The 16,291-nt window shown below is 43.1% G+C and overlaps 1 protein-coding gene across 1 annotated transcript in view; it reads left to right on the top strand.

The window, feature by feature from the left end:
- macrod2 (mono-ADP ribosylhydrolase 2) overlaps positions 1-15,562 on the top strand; it is a 430,410-nt gene extending 414,848 nt beyond the window's left edge. Inside the window, exons 16-18 of the mRNA XM_030070312.1 lie at positions 10,743-10,778; positions 11,711-11,782; positions 14,182-15,562. Of these exons, the coding sequence (XP_029926172.1) occupies positions 10,743-10,778; positions 11,711-11,782; positions 14,182-14,204 (131 nt within the window). The 3' untranslated portion in view covers positions 14,205-15,562. The remainder of the gene's footprint in view (positions 1-10,742; positions 10,779-11,710; positions 11,783-14,181) is intronic.
- The last annotated feature ends 729 nt before the right edge of the window (positions 15,563-16,291 follow it).

Here is a 16,291-nt window from a genome sequence, read left to right as displayed (position 1 = left end):
AGGGAGAGACAGATAGAAACAGCAGGCCATCACAGCAATCTCAATCTCGCCACAGCAGAGAGAGACGGCACTATTACAGCAGCACCGAGCCTGTTGGAGCTGGCATACCTGATGCTCCTCTCTCCGCTTCTTTTTAGCTGCGACCAGCAACTCTATAGCTCGCTCTGCCGGTTGGTCAGTCCACAGAAATTTCCCCACACTTTGATGGACACGTTTTTTTGCTCTAGGAAGCTGAAGTTTCGCATGGAGGTCAAGTGCGTGCGTAGGTATGTGATGTGTGTCTGTATTCCATGCCTACTGGCTAAAAAGGGGGTGTGGCAATGGGAGAGGCTTATTGCAAAAAGGCACATAACTTCCAAATGGATTCACAGACTTGCACACGATTTTGTGGAAAGGTCGGTCATGAGCCAAAGGACAGCTGATTAAGTGTTCATGCCAACTGGCAAAAAGGCACATAACCTCTAAACAGATTAATATAACATGGTCTTGTAGAAAGACACACACACACACACACACACACACACACACACACACACACACACACGCACACACAGATAGACAGGTATACACATACAGATACTTTCATGACTCATGATTTGTTTTAGGCACTTGTGGGAGTCACAGGGCTAACCAGAGTTCACATTTCATCAGTGACGGTTTGCCCTGCCCCAGTAGTTTCGCCACGCTACTTTCCATGGTGTATGAACTGTTTGTCAGGGACTCTTGCGAGAGGCATCACTGGACCCAGCAGAGGTTTCTTCTTCAGTGGTGTGGGTTAGCCCCGCCATTTCGTTCTGTTGGTCCGTCAGTTCATTGGTCTGCAGAAATCTATCCGTTCAGTGGTCCATGAGGCTGTGCCCAACTTTCTATCTATGAGGGTGAAATTTGCCATGGAGGTCAAGTGAATGTATGCACATCTGGATTCATGCACATACCTGGTCACAGCTATTGCAAATTCATATTAGTTCTCCCTTTCTTTTTTTCAAGATATTTGTTGATTAAATACAAGTTCAAACAAGTTCATCCTCATTATCCACCCAAGTTTTCACTCATTTATATACTTGTTTACTTGATCGTCTGGATCTCATAAATCCATATCTCTGAACGTGTTTTTCTTTGGTGATCATGATGTGTGAAGTATTGATGGCAGTGGCTGCTTTATTTAGTACTGTGACTGCCACAGTCACTCTCAGCTCACTGTGTGAGAGGCTCTGAGCAGAAAACCCAGCTGCACTCACAAGTGCCATATGGTGCCCGAAAACCATACACTTGTCATGTTCCTCCCTCCCTCCTTTGTAAAATTCACCAATAATAACAACAACAAAAAAATGGAAGCGTATCAAATCCTGTTTTAACAACTGTCAGGAAGATTGGTTTTATTCTCTTGTTTGCTGGTTTCATTTGGGAGGATGTTATTGATTTTTGCATGTTTTATTCCCAAAGTGGCACAACTTGAGTGCAACAGAACAACAAGCCAGAATAGCTCGCCTGAAAGTTAGCAGACACCTGCTTGTAAATGTTAAAGTACTCAAAAAAAGTATCACAACTTGGATTGAAACTGTGTGTTCACTTATTAATGTTACAGCAACAAGTAGAAGGAGCCATAGGAACATGTTCATAATCCAGTTCAAATCAAAGGACAAGTATTTTCCTGTTTTCCTATATAAAGCTGATTCTGTCTGACTCATACAGATTGAATCATTTATCCCAAAAGGCATTCGTATATTGTTCTTTGAACTTGCTCCTGCTGAAGTCTTATGCATTCATGTTCTTTCTTAAACAATAGCAAAAAGCATTTGCGGCTCTCCTCAATTTGTTATTTTGTGTCCTTTTGTCTTGGTGTGCTGTCATCAATGAGACACTGGTGATGGAAATGTAAGTTTGTGGAGCTATGTGGCTCTTTGATGTGGCTAGGAGTTGTCAGCACACAATTAACAGTTGGTATAACATTGTATACTGTACTTCTGAGTGGCTCCCCTGGGAGCTAGCTGCCAGTGGCTGTAGACATCAGGCTATGCTTGTGTTTTACAGCTCTTAACACGGACTGTGAAAATCAAGGGGCAGCAGCTACACCCTCACAGCCCCACTGTGGTATTGCGGGTGCCATGAGGAGACTACCCACAGACTTCTCTTTGTCCATGTTAATGCGGCATTTATTGTTGAATTTCATTTGGCAGTACTCTTCATTGTTAAAATCCATTTGGCTCCTTGCCTTGACTTGCTCCTGTAAGCTATCCAACAGTTACCTATTTCTGGGTTGATTTTTGAAGTGAAGTACTACCTCAGGAGTGAAATAAATGTGATGGAACAAAAATGCTGCTGAAGTTCCTCACATCAAAATACTGCAATCCTTATGCATACACATACCACAAATCTGTTGATCCCTTGCAGTCTGAGCTAGTTAGATTCTTTCCCATCACCCCTCAGCACAGCAGCGCCCTCCTTCATTCTGTACAGTTTTCTTATAGATGAGAAACACAGGACTCTGGTCGTTTGGCTGGAGATGGAGAATAGACCACTATTGTGCCCAGTGTCCATTATGTTGGTCACCTATGGCCCAGAAGCCTGCTTCAAAGAGAGAGGGCCTCATCTAATAGGCTACAAAGGACACTTTTTCTATTCTGCTTTGAAGCTCCTCTTTTGATCAGCTCTCTCAGCCTGTCTCCTCCCCTCTTATTGGCTCACAAAAATGGTAAATGAATCAACTCTGAGCAGAGATGTGATTTGTCAGCCTGCGGAGATGCGACAAACCTGTGTTTGTAGAGCCTGGAACACATTTTAGGCTTCCTCATGCACACACTTAAACACAAACACTAATAAAATCACATACACACAGACACACACACACTCTTTGAATGATGAGTGATCTTTGTATGGGTTGCCTGTCTCCTGGAGGGAGTGAGGAAGATATGATAGTAACTCTGCTCCAGCTAGAAACTGTAAATAAACCCGAGCAAGGTACTGACTAAAACGGCCTTTCAGATTGAAATATGACATTCAGATTTCCAGTCCTTAGAAGTCCTTCTCTTGCCTTAACTCTTTGGATTTTAAGTGTTGTCATACACTTGAGTCCTGTTAGTATCTCTCTAATGTTGACCTCTTTCTTTCTGTCCTCTTTAAGTTCACTCAAAAAGAGCAGATAAATGCCAGGATACAATGCAATATGATGTGGTAGGAGATGGCACAATACAATATTATCCAATCCAATGCTATAATATATACTGGCCTGAACAGACAACATTGTACTATCATACACAACATTCGGCAATGTACAATATATTCATGTTAACAATATTTACAATTATATTATCTGTCAAATCAGCTGGGTATTAGTAATTACCTCACAATAAAGTGTCTATCACAATACACAGGGTCACAATATGGTTGTATCACAACACATTGCAAAATTGACAATGTATAAATAAAGCTTTAAATACAACTTGCTGTTTAAGATCTGTGTTGGCTAATAAAGTACACATATGACAAATTAGGTGTCAAACTAACACAAAACAGTTTAATTTAAAATTCCTGTTCTAATGCAGTGAGACAGAATTAGCTAAATGTTCCTACTTAAAACAGTGCACCAAAGATGTAGATGCCATAGCATCGCATGAAATATGTAAATGATATTTATCTATACAAGGCGGTAGAGAATCGATACAGTATTGCAGAAAATAATACACTATATTGCCAAAAGTATTCGCTCATCTATCCAAATCATTGAATTCAGGTGTTCCAATCACTTCCATGACCACAGGTGTATAAAATCAAGCACCTAGGCATGCAGACTACTTCTACAAACATTTGTGAAAGAATGGGTCGCTCTCAGGAGCTCAGTGAATTCCAGCATGGTGCTGTAATAGTAATGTAATAGGATGCCACCTGTGCAGTAAGTCCAGTTGTGAAACTTCCTCGCTACTAAATATTCCACAATCAACTGTTAGTGGTACTATAACAAAGTAGAAGCGATTGGGAACGACAGCAACTCAGCCACGGAGTGGTAGGCCACATAAAATCACAGAGCGGGGTCAGCGGATGCTGAGACGCATAGTGCGCAGAGGATGCCAACTTTCTGCAGAGTCAATAGCTACAGAGCTACAAACTTCATGTGATCTTCAGATTAGCTCAAGAGCAGTGCGTAGAGAGCTTCATGGAATGGGTTTCCATGGCCGAGCAGCTGCATCCAAGCCTTACATCACAAAGCACAATGCAAAGCATTGGATGCAGCGGTGTAAAGCACGCCGCCACTGGACTCTAGAGCAGTGGACACGTGTTCTCTGCAGTGACGAGTCACGCTTCTCCATCTGGCAGTCTGATGGACGAGTCTGGGTTTGGTGGTTGCCAAGAGAACGGTACTTGTCTGACTGCATTGTGCCGAGTATAAAGTTTGGTGGAGGGGGGATTATGGTGTGGGGTTGTTTTTTGGACGTTGGGCTCGGCCCCTTAGTTCCAGTGAAAGGAACTCTTAATGCTTCAGCATACAAAGACATTTTGGACAATTCCATGCTCCCAACCTTGTGGGAACAGTTTGGAGATGGCCCTTCCTGTTCCAACACGACTGCGCACCAGTGCACAAAGCAAGGTCCATAAAGACATGGATAAGCGAGTTTGGTGTGGAAGAACTTGACTGGCCTGCACAGAGTCCTGACCTCAACCCGAGAGAACACCTTTGGGATGAATTAGAGCGGAGACTGAGAGCCAGGCCTTCTTGTCCAACATCAGTGTTTGACCTCACAAATGCACTTCTGGAAGAATGGTCAAAAATTCCCATAAACACACTCCTAAACCTTGTGGAAAGCCTTCCTAGAAGAGTTGAAGCTGTAATAGCTGCAAAGGATGGGCCCACATCATATTAAATCCTATGGTTTAAGAATGGGATGTCACTCATGTTCATATGTGTGTGAAGGCAGCCGAGCGAATACTTTTGGCAATATAGTGTATCATGATACTCATCTTGGAAATCAGGGAAAGGCCAGCACAGAAAAGGAAGTGCACTACATATTTAGCATCAAGCATCATATAAGACAGTGAGGAGCGTGGCATGATAGTAATATACTGATGCTCAGATTTTCATCCTCATGTATGATTATATCTCTATCTGCCATGAGATACACTGCAAACACACATTGATACTTGCAAATCTACTGAGCTGTATTTCTACCGATCATGCTGCTCCCTCTCTGACCTTTTAATGATAGACAGGTGCCCTGCAAAGGCTCCTCATTTTTCATTGCAGTCTAGACGTGCAGCTTCAATCATATTGACCAGTCCAATCCATGATCTCCTGCAGAAAACCTTGAGCTGAACGGGAGAGGCACCTCATCATAACTGCAAATCAATCAGCGGGGTTGAGCTTTGTCCTCTGAGACACACAAACATCCATGGCCTTCCTTACAAATGTCCTTCTCATGCAAGTTTGCCGGCGCCGTGGGAGTTTGCGGTGTGTGTCCCACTTTAATGTAGCGTTGAGTTTAGCCGGCTCACCTAGGGTCAAATTTTCCAGTCACTTGGAAGACTGTCTGCCTCTGCCTTGATGTTGTAGCCGCAATAGGTATTGAAGAAAGAAGCAGCAGGCAGCCAGCCGCATTAAGCTCACTAACAGCACTGGCAGGGCCTAAAGATTATGTAAAGTAATTCACTAAGTGATGAGAGAAGAGCAGGCCACCACTGACAGCAGGTTTAGCAGGTATGTAGGTCACACAGGGGGAGGCCTCTTTCGCGTTTCCCCCTTACATGTCTATTTTTATGTTGTCTCCCTCTCTGTTCTTCACTTAATCAGTTATCCTCTCACTCCTTTCATCTCAGCGCCCTAGCTTCTTTTCTTTTTTATCTTTTTGTCTTCTGATAGACCACTGTGACTCTCACAGAGCGGTTTGGACGAAGTAGAGAGTAGAGAAGGACTAGAAAGGATGATCAACAGTGAGAGGCAAGAGCCATTGGAGAGTACATTTTTACTGGCAATGGTTTTTGCCAGTGGCCATTTTCCCCCTCTAATTTTGTATTAAATGTTATGAACTCTGCCCTCTCTTTTCTTTTTCTCTGGCTCTCTCTCTCTCCCTCTCTGCCCTCTAATCATCTTCACTTTCTCTGTGTTGTGGCTTAACCCCACAGCAGATGGTGTCCTGTTCTCTTTTCAGTCATTCAGACCACTTTGTGTTTTCTCATCTTGTCAAGCATGTCCCAGGCCTGTGTAATTAGCTTGGCCCCTTTCAATCTGCGCAGAGGACCCTGGCCCAACTCGGGGCCGCCCCACCACAGCCACCACTGCAAGGTTACCCAAACCCGCAGGGGAGCACAATGCCATTTAGTGTCCGCAACCCCTCACTCTTTTCTTGCGGAGAAGAAAGGCGGAATATTGATGAAGGTTCTTGGCTTTTCACAAGGCAAGCGGTGAAGAGGGGTGGTCACAGCGTTTACTGAGCAGGCTTGTTTTCGTCTCCCCAGCCTGCAGGTCACAGCTCAGTGCTCTTTAATTGGCTTAGATTGTGAGACAGTATACCATCTCGCAGCAATGAAAACTCCGGCTGCCATCAATTGCTGCCCCTCCTCTCACAAAATCCTTTTTTCCCCCGTTTTGAGTGTAGCAGTTCATACAGCTAAGCCATTTCCACAGCCACTGCACTACAAACTTTAACATTAACATATGAAAATGGGCTGCTTTCCACATTTACCAGCTCATTAGTTCTTTTGGCGAGGCACTTGTTGAGGTCCACCCGCTCTTGTTTTGCTTGAGCAGAGAGATGTATGTAATTATCTGTGTAGTAGGAATATCAGACTCAAGGCTATTAGTCCATGCAAAGTTCAATGAGGGGCTCTTTGATACTTGATTAATATACATGGCCGACATAAAGATCAGGCTTAAGTTCCTCACAGACCACCCGGTTTGCATTCTTAAATGAATTCTGACCCTGACATTGTGTTTTTATCTCATTCTCACAAGATGAAGTGCTATTGAGGAAGTAGCAGCAATCCCCTGCCCCCCCCTACACACACACACACACACACACACCGCCTCCTCCGACTGTTTCATAAAAGCAGCAGGAACCAAAGACCTTTGCCAGATATTCGATCAACTTGAGAATGACAGAAATAGTTTATGCAATCACCGAGAGACATTTCCATTAACACCAGACAACAGATGTTTTCAAATTGTGTTGCATTCACTGCAGCCATAATTACTGGGTATTTCAGAGCCTCTGCTGGTGCTAAGTGAAAGGAGGGTGGCTGGGTTTACACTAATATGAGTATCCTGAGACCGGGAGGTTGTGATAGGCCTGGCCCATTGTTTGAGTGGGAACAGCTGGACACCTGTGTGAGCTGGCTGGGATCAATGCCCCGGGACCTGTAGCTCAGACACAGCAGAGCCAGGAATGTTCAGAACAGCCCACCAGGCTACGGTTTTGGGATCAAGTGAGCTGAGGCAATTCTCCTGGGGTACTGACACTGTAGGGCACAGAGACTTTCACTCTCCCACACCTCCACACCTCTATCGATTTTTATTCTACAGCCCTTATTAGGGAGAAGTAGAATAAAAGGCAATGAGATGTCCCGGTGCTGAGAGGTGGCTGTGGGACAAAAGGATCCTCCTGCTCTGCCCAAGGCTCCTGTCTGGAACATTAAGCAGAGACAGTTCCCATGCTGCTCTGTGGGTGACCCACTGAGACTGCCTCCCCCTATGGGCTGGCTATGAGCTGGACTGACAAGAACATTAAAAAGGTGTCTGGAAGCAGAAACCGCTGCTGCATGACCACGACAAATGCTGTCTTTAGTCAGGGAGGAAGGTGAGAATAACTGTCGTAGGAAAGCAACAGGGGCTCATATGTATCTCACTTACACTTTGTCACAACACAGTGTGAACCTGCCATTGTTTTCCATTTGAAGTGCAGTGTTTTTCTAACCTGGTTGAATATTGTGGTGCAGGATGTTAATGCTGACCAACAAAACATTAACTACCTCGTCTAATAAATGAATGGAAGGTAGGGGATGTAATTTTCTGCTTGTCTGCATATGAGGATGACTTATGCCCAACTCACTTCCTTCCTCTCTCTTCTCTTATGTGTGTAGAAGTGTGCACACAAATACACACACTCACGCACACAGACACACAGACACAAAAGAGCATGCATATCCGCGTACTCCCCCTTGAGTTACTGATGGGTTTTGTCTCCAGGATGTTTTCACTGAACTTCTGAAGGGCTGAGGTGACTGGAGAATACCGCCTACACAAAGAGCCCATCACTGGCTTCCAATGGCACAAAAAAATAGTGAAACTTCCATTTAGGACATTTTAGCAAATGTTTTACATTGCAAATGTATGATCCTACCTGCTGGTGAAATCCTTGCTAAAATATCAAGATTAGCCATGGAAGAGGAAAAGACAAACACAGATTTGCAGCTCTAATATGTGATGAAACTGCAGTTCAGTAAATAATTTCTCAGATCCTTTAATACTGTAGTTAAACTCTCCTTGCTGAGGTGGCTTGTCTTAGTGTAATGGTGAAATATATGTTTTAGTGCAAGCCAGGAGCCTAAATGTTTTCTGCCAATATGACTCCAAAAATGACAAATATATATATATTTATATTTATTTTTTTTCTTTTCTTTTCTTTTTTTTTCGCTGTGCTAAGCAGCACATTACTTACCAAAATTGGAGATGATCTCCTGAGACACTGTCAAGGACCCCTTGGGGGCCTTGGGCCTGACTTTGAGAACCACTTGTGTAAGCTGTATAGATTCCTGCTGAAGGAGTCAATTCAGTCCACTGTTTTTCTCCTCTTTTCCTTATCTGCTCTCTGTGGACTGTGCTTCTCCTTCACCAGAACCTTGACAGAGACCCGTTTTTCTCTCTCCCCCCATCTTGTTTATGTGTTTGTACCCACCACACTCACATCCTCCCCTAAATGATAGCCCTTCTACTGTCAGCACACAGGAGTCAAATTAGAGAGGGAGACAGACCAATGCTGTTGCTCCCAGGGAGGTTCAGGCAGGCAGGCAGGGAGGCTGGGGCCACAATCAATTGAAATTCTGAGCTTTTTTGTTTTGTTTTGATCAGCACTTGATATTAGGAGAAGGGGATGCTACCCTAGCGCCCAGACTGTGATGTTATTACCTGAGAGGGAGAAAGAAAAGGAAGAAAGAGAGGGAGAGACGGAGAGAGAAAGGAGCATCTGGAATGAGGCCAGTGCCTCAATGAGCGCCTGCTGCTACACAGGGGCATGCCATGCTAGCTCATTTAAAAAGCAGACATGAAGGAGGCTCTGTTCCAGTACAAGCCACAACATTAGGCACATTCCACATATTGTATTATCAGCTTTAATGGCCGTGATACGGTTATGTAGAAACATGTTTATGCATGACATGATATCGTATGTATGCATGGTAATTGCTGCATATAACATGCAATATGCCTAGATTTTGTACATACGCATCACAGTGTATCTGCACATGTGCCCTATCAATTTATTCCATGACATAAAACAAAGATTTGAGTCTGGTGGAAAATCTGCTCCTTTGATTAATTATAATAATGCAGACGACATCAAATGGTGCGCACACAGTGTTATTCTCTCCCCCAGTTGGTTCCGTGTCTTTGAGCGAGACAAGATGATGTTGAAATAGAGTCGTTGCTGTGTCTTGCCCTGTCTGTCAGAGCTTCTCGGGCCCCAGCAGTGTCGCAGAGAGAAACCCCATTCCAACAGGCTGCAGGCTGTTTTATGTTGGAAACACATTGTAATGCATGTCCTCTCCAAAACTTGCACCCTACAGCTTGGGATTGCTTTAGGAGTCAAGGCAATATGTGAACACTGAGCTGTCTTGCCCATCTATGATCTGCTCAGCTAAAAAACTGCCTGCAAGCAGGGAGGTGGATCCAAAGCTGCCATTACTGCCATGAAACCTGGAATGGCTTCGTATTTGAGATCTGACTTGTTGCTATACATATACAGAACAAGGAAGCATTTTGGATTCTATACTGTCTTCCATCACTCCTAAGGAGTTGTATTTGTTTACATCATCACTGGACTGCCTGGGGAGACTGGTTATTTTTATGGTGTGCTTTGTTTGGAAGATTATTGTTGTGAAGGGGAAGCAGCACAGCGAGGTTTGCTCAGGGAGTGAGGAAGGAGTTCGTGACTACAGAGGTAAAAGGGAGGATAGAAAGGGAGGAGGATAGGGGGTAGGGGGGGTCTCATGCTGCCTTAGACCGACGGCAGTCTGTAATTAATTTTGCATGCATCTCTCTCCCTTTTCGCATTTGTTTTATTCCTTTTTGAAGTATTACTCTTTAGGAAGGCATTGAATTTCCAGGCATGAAAAACTTTGATGCTCCTAAGCACCATCCGTAGCTTGACATGTAAATGTGAGGCTAGGAATATGAATTTGCTTTCATTTTGTGGACTGGTAAGGGAATGTTCTACATTTGTGTTATTGTGACTTGTTTTTGTTTTTGAGCTGACAGTAATTTGATGAAAATTACCAAGAGTGCTGTGCTGATAATTCCCAGTCTCTTCTCAACATTCTGTTCTTTTCCTGTAGCAAAGAACTGAAGGAGAACAATGTGTAAGAAAAAAAAAAAAATCAGATTTGTCCAGAACAAATGGATAATCATTACAACTTCCATTATCTAATCCAGCGCCAATACCTATCAATCTCACTCCTACTTGCATCTGCCAGCAAGAATCGACATTCATGATGAGTAACATCTATCTACATCTGTGTGTGTGTGTGTGTGTTTCTCATTACAGATGTCTGTGAAACTGAGACTGGCACCAGCAATGCAGGTGAGTTAAGATCACATTTTTCCCCATTAAATATCCAGTCCTGTCATTCTGACACTATTTCAGAGGCCAAAAGTTCAGGAACACAACAAATACCCAGCTGCTTGAGGGAATACTCCGCAATAAAACTGTGTATTTTGTATCACTTACTCACTCAGAGCTACTGTGAATATTGAACGTTAAAAAAAAAAAATTTTAATCTCATGCCCCAAGGAGAGTGAAGTTGCCAAAAAACCGAGGCCACTTCTGTTAGGATGGATTTGATGGACGGCTTTCACAAAAAGAAGATGAAAATGTCTGCTTCAAATTCTTAAACTCTTCATGCAGCCTAAATGGAAATGGCAACAATTTAAGGCAACCCAGAGTGAGCAGATGATAAAAAGTATGTCATTCTTGGGTTAAGTTTTCCTTTAGCCAAAAATTCCTCCACTTGTTCTTGCCCGTATTCGTTCCCCTATTTATTGCTTTCTGCTTCTGTTTCACACCAGTGGATATTTCCGTCGACATACCTGCCTACATTTGTAAAATAACACATCAGGGCTATCATTATTTGTCAGATGTGCTTGGATTTCAGCAGCAGGCAGCTCCAGTCAGCATCAACCCGGATCGGTGCTGTAATGCTGATTCTTGTTGAGATACACAACACTATTATTAGATACTGAGACACTCACATCCAGTAAATCCTGATGTCAGACTTCCTTGTTAGCTTATATCCCAACCATAAACAGACATTCAGTTCACAGACTCAACAGGGGAGCGAGATTGTTTAGGTAAATTGATATTTGTCTGCAGGGGACGATGGGCAACAGTCATCAGTTTGGCTTTCCCAAAAATCTCACTGCAGCATCAAAGTGTTATTATTATCAGCCACTTCTCCTCATAATATTTCCTTTGTTCTCATCTGTTTGCTTTTTTATTTCGCCTCTCTCGTCTAGCGGACATGGAAGATCAAGTCAAGAGCTCGCAGGAATCAGTTTCAATTCCATCTGACAGCATTGAGTCCAAAGGTAAGGGGGCCCTCGCGCTCATTCAGCGTCGCACCCTCAAATGCACGCATCTCTGTTTTTATCAGCGGATTCTTATTAGTGGCCACAGCTGCTGAATTAAAATTCACTTCAGCTGAGAGAATCCTCGGTGCTGCACAGCTGAGCGGGCTGAGGTCTGCTGGTATTCGGTTTCACCCCCGCGTCTCCCTCTCTCCAAACCCCGAGCACTCCTCCCTGTCTGTCTCCATCTCCTTCTCTCTGTGGGGGAAGGCAGCAGGCAGGCAGTTTGTACGTGCTCCTCCAGGGCCAAATGCATTTGTAAATCCTCTTTTCCAGTCTCAGGCGCACAGCAATGACCCTGATATTTTGGTGCAAACGTGTCAGCATGTCTTTGGAGATTGAGTGTGATGAATTACCCACAAACTCAACGATCAGACATTTAATAAATCAAGTGTGCGACGCATATTATTTTAACATGCAGGCGACACAGACTGCAGAGGCAATAATCATACCGATAAATCATATTTGATAAGGATACCACGATGTTGTTATTTTCAGGTCTCCATCGAGGCTTTGGGTATTATGATGGCACGCGAATTAAATTGAATGTAGGCATCTGTGGAGAGTTCTGCGACTCGTATGTCTCTGTTTGTTCTGCGTGTGGCTCCACAGAGTTGTTGGGCCAAAGAATGGGATTCAGATTCGTGTGTGGAACTAGGCAGAAAAAAAAAATCATTAAGCAACTGTTGTGAACAGATTGTCGGGGTTGAATAAATAGGACGGGCTAGGAGCATATGAAACAAGTTGGCAGAGACAAACGGGTAGGTGTAGAAGGAAGAGGGCTTAAACAATGAGAAACAAAGCGCCAAAAAGGAAAAGCACGTTGTGAAATCACCATGTGGATCAGGCCGGCCTGGGGCATAAGGGAACTGGTTAGCACGGACTGTACAGTTGAAACCGACCACATTGCAGTAACAGATGAACAAGATGGCAATGGGAAATCACTACAAAGTGCTGCTTTTCCTGAACAAGGCTGGTGTGGTATTTTATCACCAGGGCGAGTGCACTGTCATTTGTTTCAGTGACAGTGCCATGTGAACTATCTTAGTTTCACTGGCATCTCTCCCAGTGGAAATTATATACAATATCTGGGGTTGTGCTACTTTTAAGATTATTTTTTTGGCATTTCTGCTTTTTTATTGAAGAGTTGCAGTAGAAGGAGGATGACATGCAGCAAAGGGCCCAGGAATTATACCCAGGCCACAGCGATAAGGACTTGGCTTTAAAGGGTGATGAAACCCAAGCAGAAACTCTACATGTTGCTGGCATCTAGTGGCTGACATTTTTTGCTCTCCTGCAGTGACATAATTGTGCATCATTTGCCATTCCTACATCACCGCTGGGCGAGTTCAGAAATGCAACAGAGTTTATACTTTTGACCCACAGAGATCAGCGCAACAATGCTTTTCTACCATAAAAGATTTACCGGTTTCATCATCCTTTAATGGTATGCACTCTACCGGTTGAGCCGCTGGGACGCCCTGTGAGCAAGGCAAATTGGTGTTTATGAGGTGGCACGCTATGTGAAAGTGTTGCGGTTCAGTTCAGCTCCACTCACACCACTAGTTTGAAAGCAACAACATATTAGGCAGAGATGGGGTCAGGAAAAGTGGCAATCAGATCAGCCTAGTACATATAGTTGAACTAAACACTCTGAAATATCCAATAATGTTCACCTTAGTTGATTTAGCACCTAAAACATGAGCAGGTCAACACAGGCACTTGCACTATATATATTATATGTACATTAACACCTACACTTTACTAGGCCACTTTATCAGGTCCACCTGTACAGTCTAATGCAGTTCAGTGCGGCAGCTCTGCCATAAAGTCGACCCTTTAACAAAGTTTATAATGTTCAGTTTTTGTTGACATTGTGGAGAATGTGTACATTTCATTCTGTGTTCATCACTGAGGTTGTACTTTGCAGAGGTCTTGTACTGGACTACATTATATTGAAAGGTGTTTCTAGTCTTTTGTAGTCCTTATTTAATATACATGCCAGGGACGAAATAATAGAAACAGCTCTCGGTAAAATGCAATCCAGTACAACAGCAGCTCTAACTATGAGCTCAATGCCAAACATAGAATTGAATGAACACCTTTATTACTGTGACAAAAAGAAATCCTGAGCATTATAGGTAGCAGAAAAGGGAACTTTATAGCCGAACAGTTGGATAAGATTGTGCAGGTGGACCTAATAAAGTGGCCACAGAGTGTAGATCTCAGCAAACACCTCAAATATAAGTTTTCCCAGTCTCTTTGAATGGCTGTCAACAGGTTTCAGGAGGGTGGTGCAGTATTTCCACCACACCAAATCTGCTCTATGAATAAACCATTTTTTTTTGTTTTCCATTCAGAAACTGTCGAGAAGAAAGAATGACCAGCTGAGGGAAGGACAATCAACCTCATCTGACAGCCAGCAAACTGTGTGAAGGCCAACCGCACCGGTGTCAGACTAGCCTGTGGTAGTGTGGGCTCTGACACTGGCCCAGGAGAACCAGTTATTCACAAGATACTCACATTCCCAACTTTGTTTAACCTTTCTTTTCCTCTTTGTTATGAAACTCATCATGAAACCTCTCATTCCTTTAAGTATGTACGTATGTATGTATGTATGTATAAAACCTTACTATAGGACTTGAACATATCAACCAGAAAAGATGAGCCATACCTCACTGTGTGTTAGAGTCATACGCCATATTGCCAGCTGTGTGAGATGATATAAACCCGATTGATGTCTATTTATTTGATCTATACCCGCTGTGAGAGCATGGTGAAGCTGTCAGAGGACAACAGCCGCAGCTCCCAGACGACGACAATTCAGGCTGGGTGATGCTTAACATCAACCATCTTCTTTTTTTCTTTTTTTTTACTTAGAACCTTACAACTCACACCCTGACGTGACAGTCATGATGACATTCAACAGCGGGATACCTGACAACACCATGCATTTGTAAGCCTCTTTGGAGCGCAACACACTGACACCTGCCATGTCCTCTCACACACCGCTGCAGCGCTCGCTCCATTGTTTAGTCAAATCAGCCAATACCTTGACACCGACAAAGACCGAGGTCTCAAAGGCGGCGTGCCACTCCCAGGCCTTTTCATGTGTGAACATTACCGCTCGCGTCTGATCTCCACAGCCATCGCAACTGCAGTTTAACTCGTTTTTATCAGGAAACTGCTCATCAGCACCCGCGCAGACTTTAGAGGATGAGTGTCTTTTAAGAAATCGATTAGCGCTTCTTCTTTGTTTTGTTTTTCCTCTGTTGTTTCCAGTGCATGCCAGAATTGCTTTGAAGTTCACCAACACGAAACAGGAATTTTCAGTCCTCTCGCTTTCGCTTGTCTCTTTACCAGATTGTCTATAATTGTATCAAAAGAATCTGCCTTATTTCATATCAGACATCACAATCACAAACGTAAGGAGGTGGTCCAAGTGCAAATTCTTGGTGGTCTATTGCTTGCAGATGATTTGTAATTTTAAGTACATCATGTAATGGCGAATAACCTGTTGTTAATATTTCTTGGGTTTTCTGGGTTGAATTTATTAGCAAAAACCATTTGGATTTCTTTGACATGTTGTTAAGATTCATGACTCCTTTTCAGTGGTGCCATACTAAAGATCAAATGAATTACAGTTCTATGAAATGATGCCTTCATACTTTGATGTTTGCTTTGCTAAACTATAATGGAACCGACTAATAAAGTTTAAGGTGGAAGCCGTGTCTCAGTTTTTCCATGTACCTTGTCTTGTATCTTGTTTCTGCTCATGCCACTGGATTAGCTGTTATGGATTTTGATTCCAGTTGATAAAGTTAATTTCATCTCACTTTAGATGTGCCAACTTGAATCCTTGTAAGAGAATGATCAGAGGTCTGTCTGGCCAGGCAGCAACAATTAGTGAATCCTGTGATCAGCAGCATGTTGCTTCTCTGGCCCTCAGGCTCTGTTCTCTATCAAATGAGAGGGGATATCTGGCAAGCCGGGGCTCCCACTGACCCCAAATCTACAACCCCCCCTCTAAGACGCTCACTAATGGTTAGAAACCTCACGGGAAGGCCACGTAGTTGATTATCAAAGCCTCAGCGGCTCCTCAGAACAGTAACTCTAACAGGGCATCATATTATTCATGAATATATCAACTTAGAGATGAAAAATACATCTTTTACAATTTTTTGGTGTTAACATGAAAGCACAGGTCCAGTTTAGGGCCAAAACATCATTAAAAAAACTATATCATAAAATCAAAAAGCAGCGCACAAAAACTACAGGTTTACTTGTACTTAAAACTTGTGTTGAACATTTTTTCCAGCAATCAAAATTCCCTTTAGTTCTTTCAAAATGTTGAAAAAACATTCATATTGTTGTCTAAAAATTTAGAAAAATAGTAGGAAAAACTAGTAATTAGTAGCAATAGAATATTTTAAAAAAAAAAGATCAACAGTACAAAAGTCAGAAAAATTG

This window comes from Myripristis murdjan, chromosome 15 (assembly GCF_902150065.1).
Source record: "Myripristis murdjan chromosome 15, fMyrMur1.1, whole genome shotgun sequence".
Classification (NCBI taxonomy): Eukaryota; Metazoa; Chordata; class Actinopteri; order Holocentriformes; family Holocentridae; genus Myripristis; species Myripristis murdjan.
This window is presented reverse-complemented; position numbering and strand designations above follow the sequence as displayed.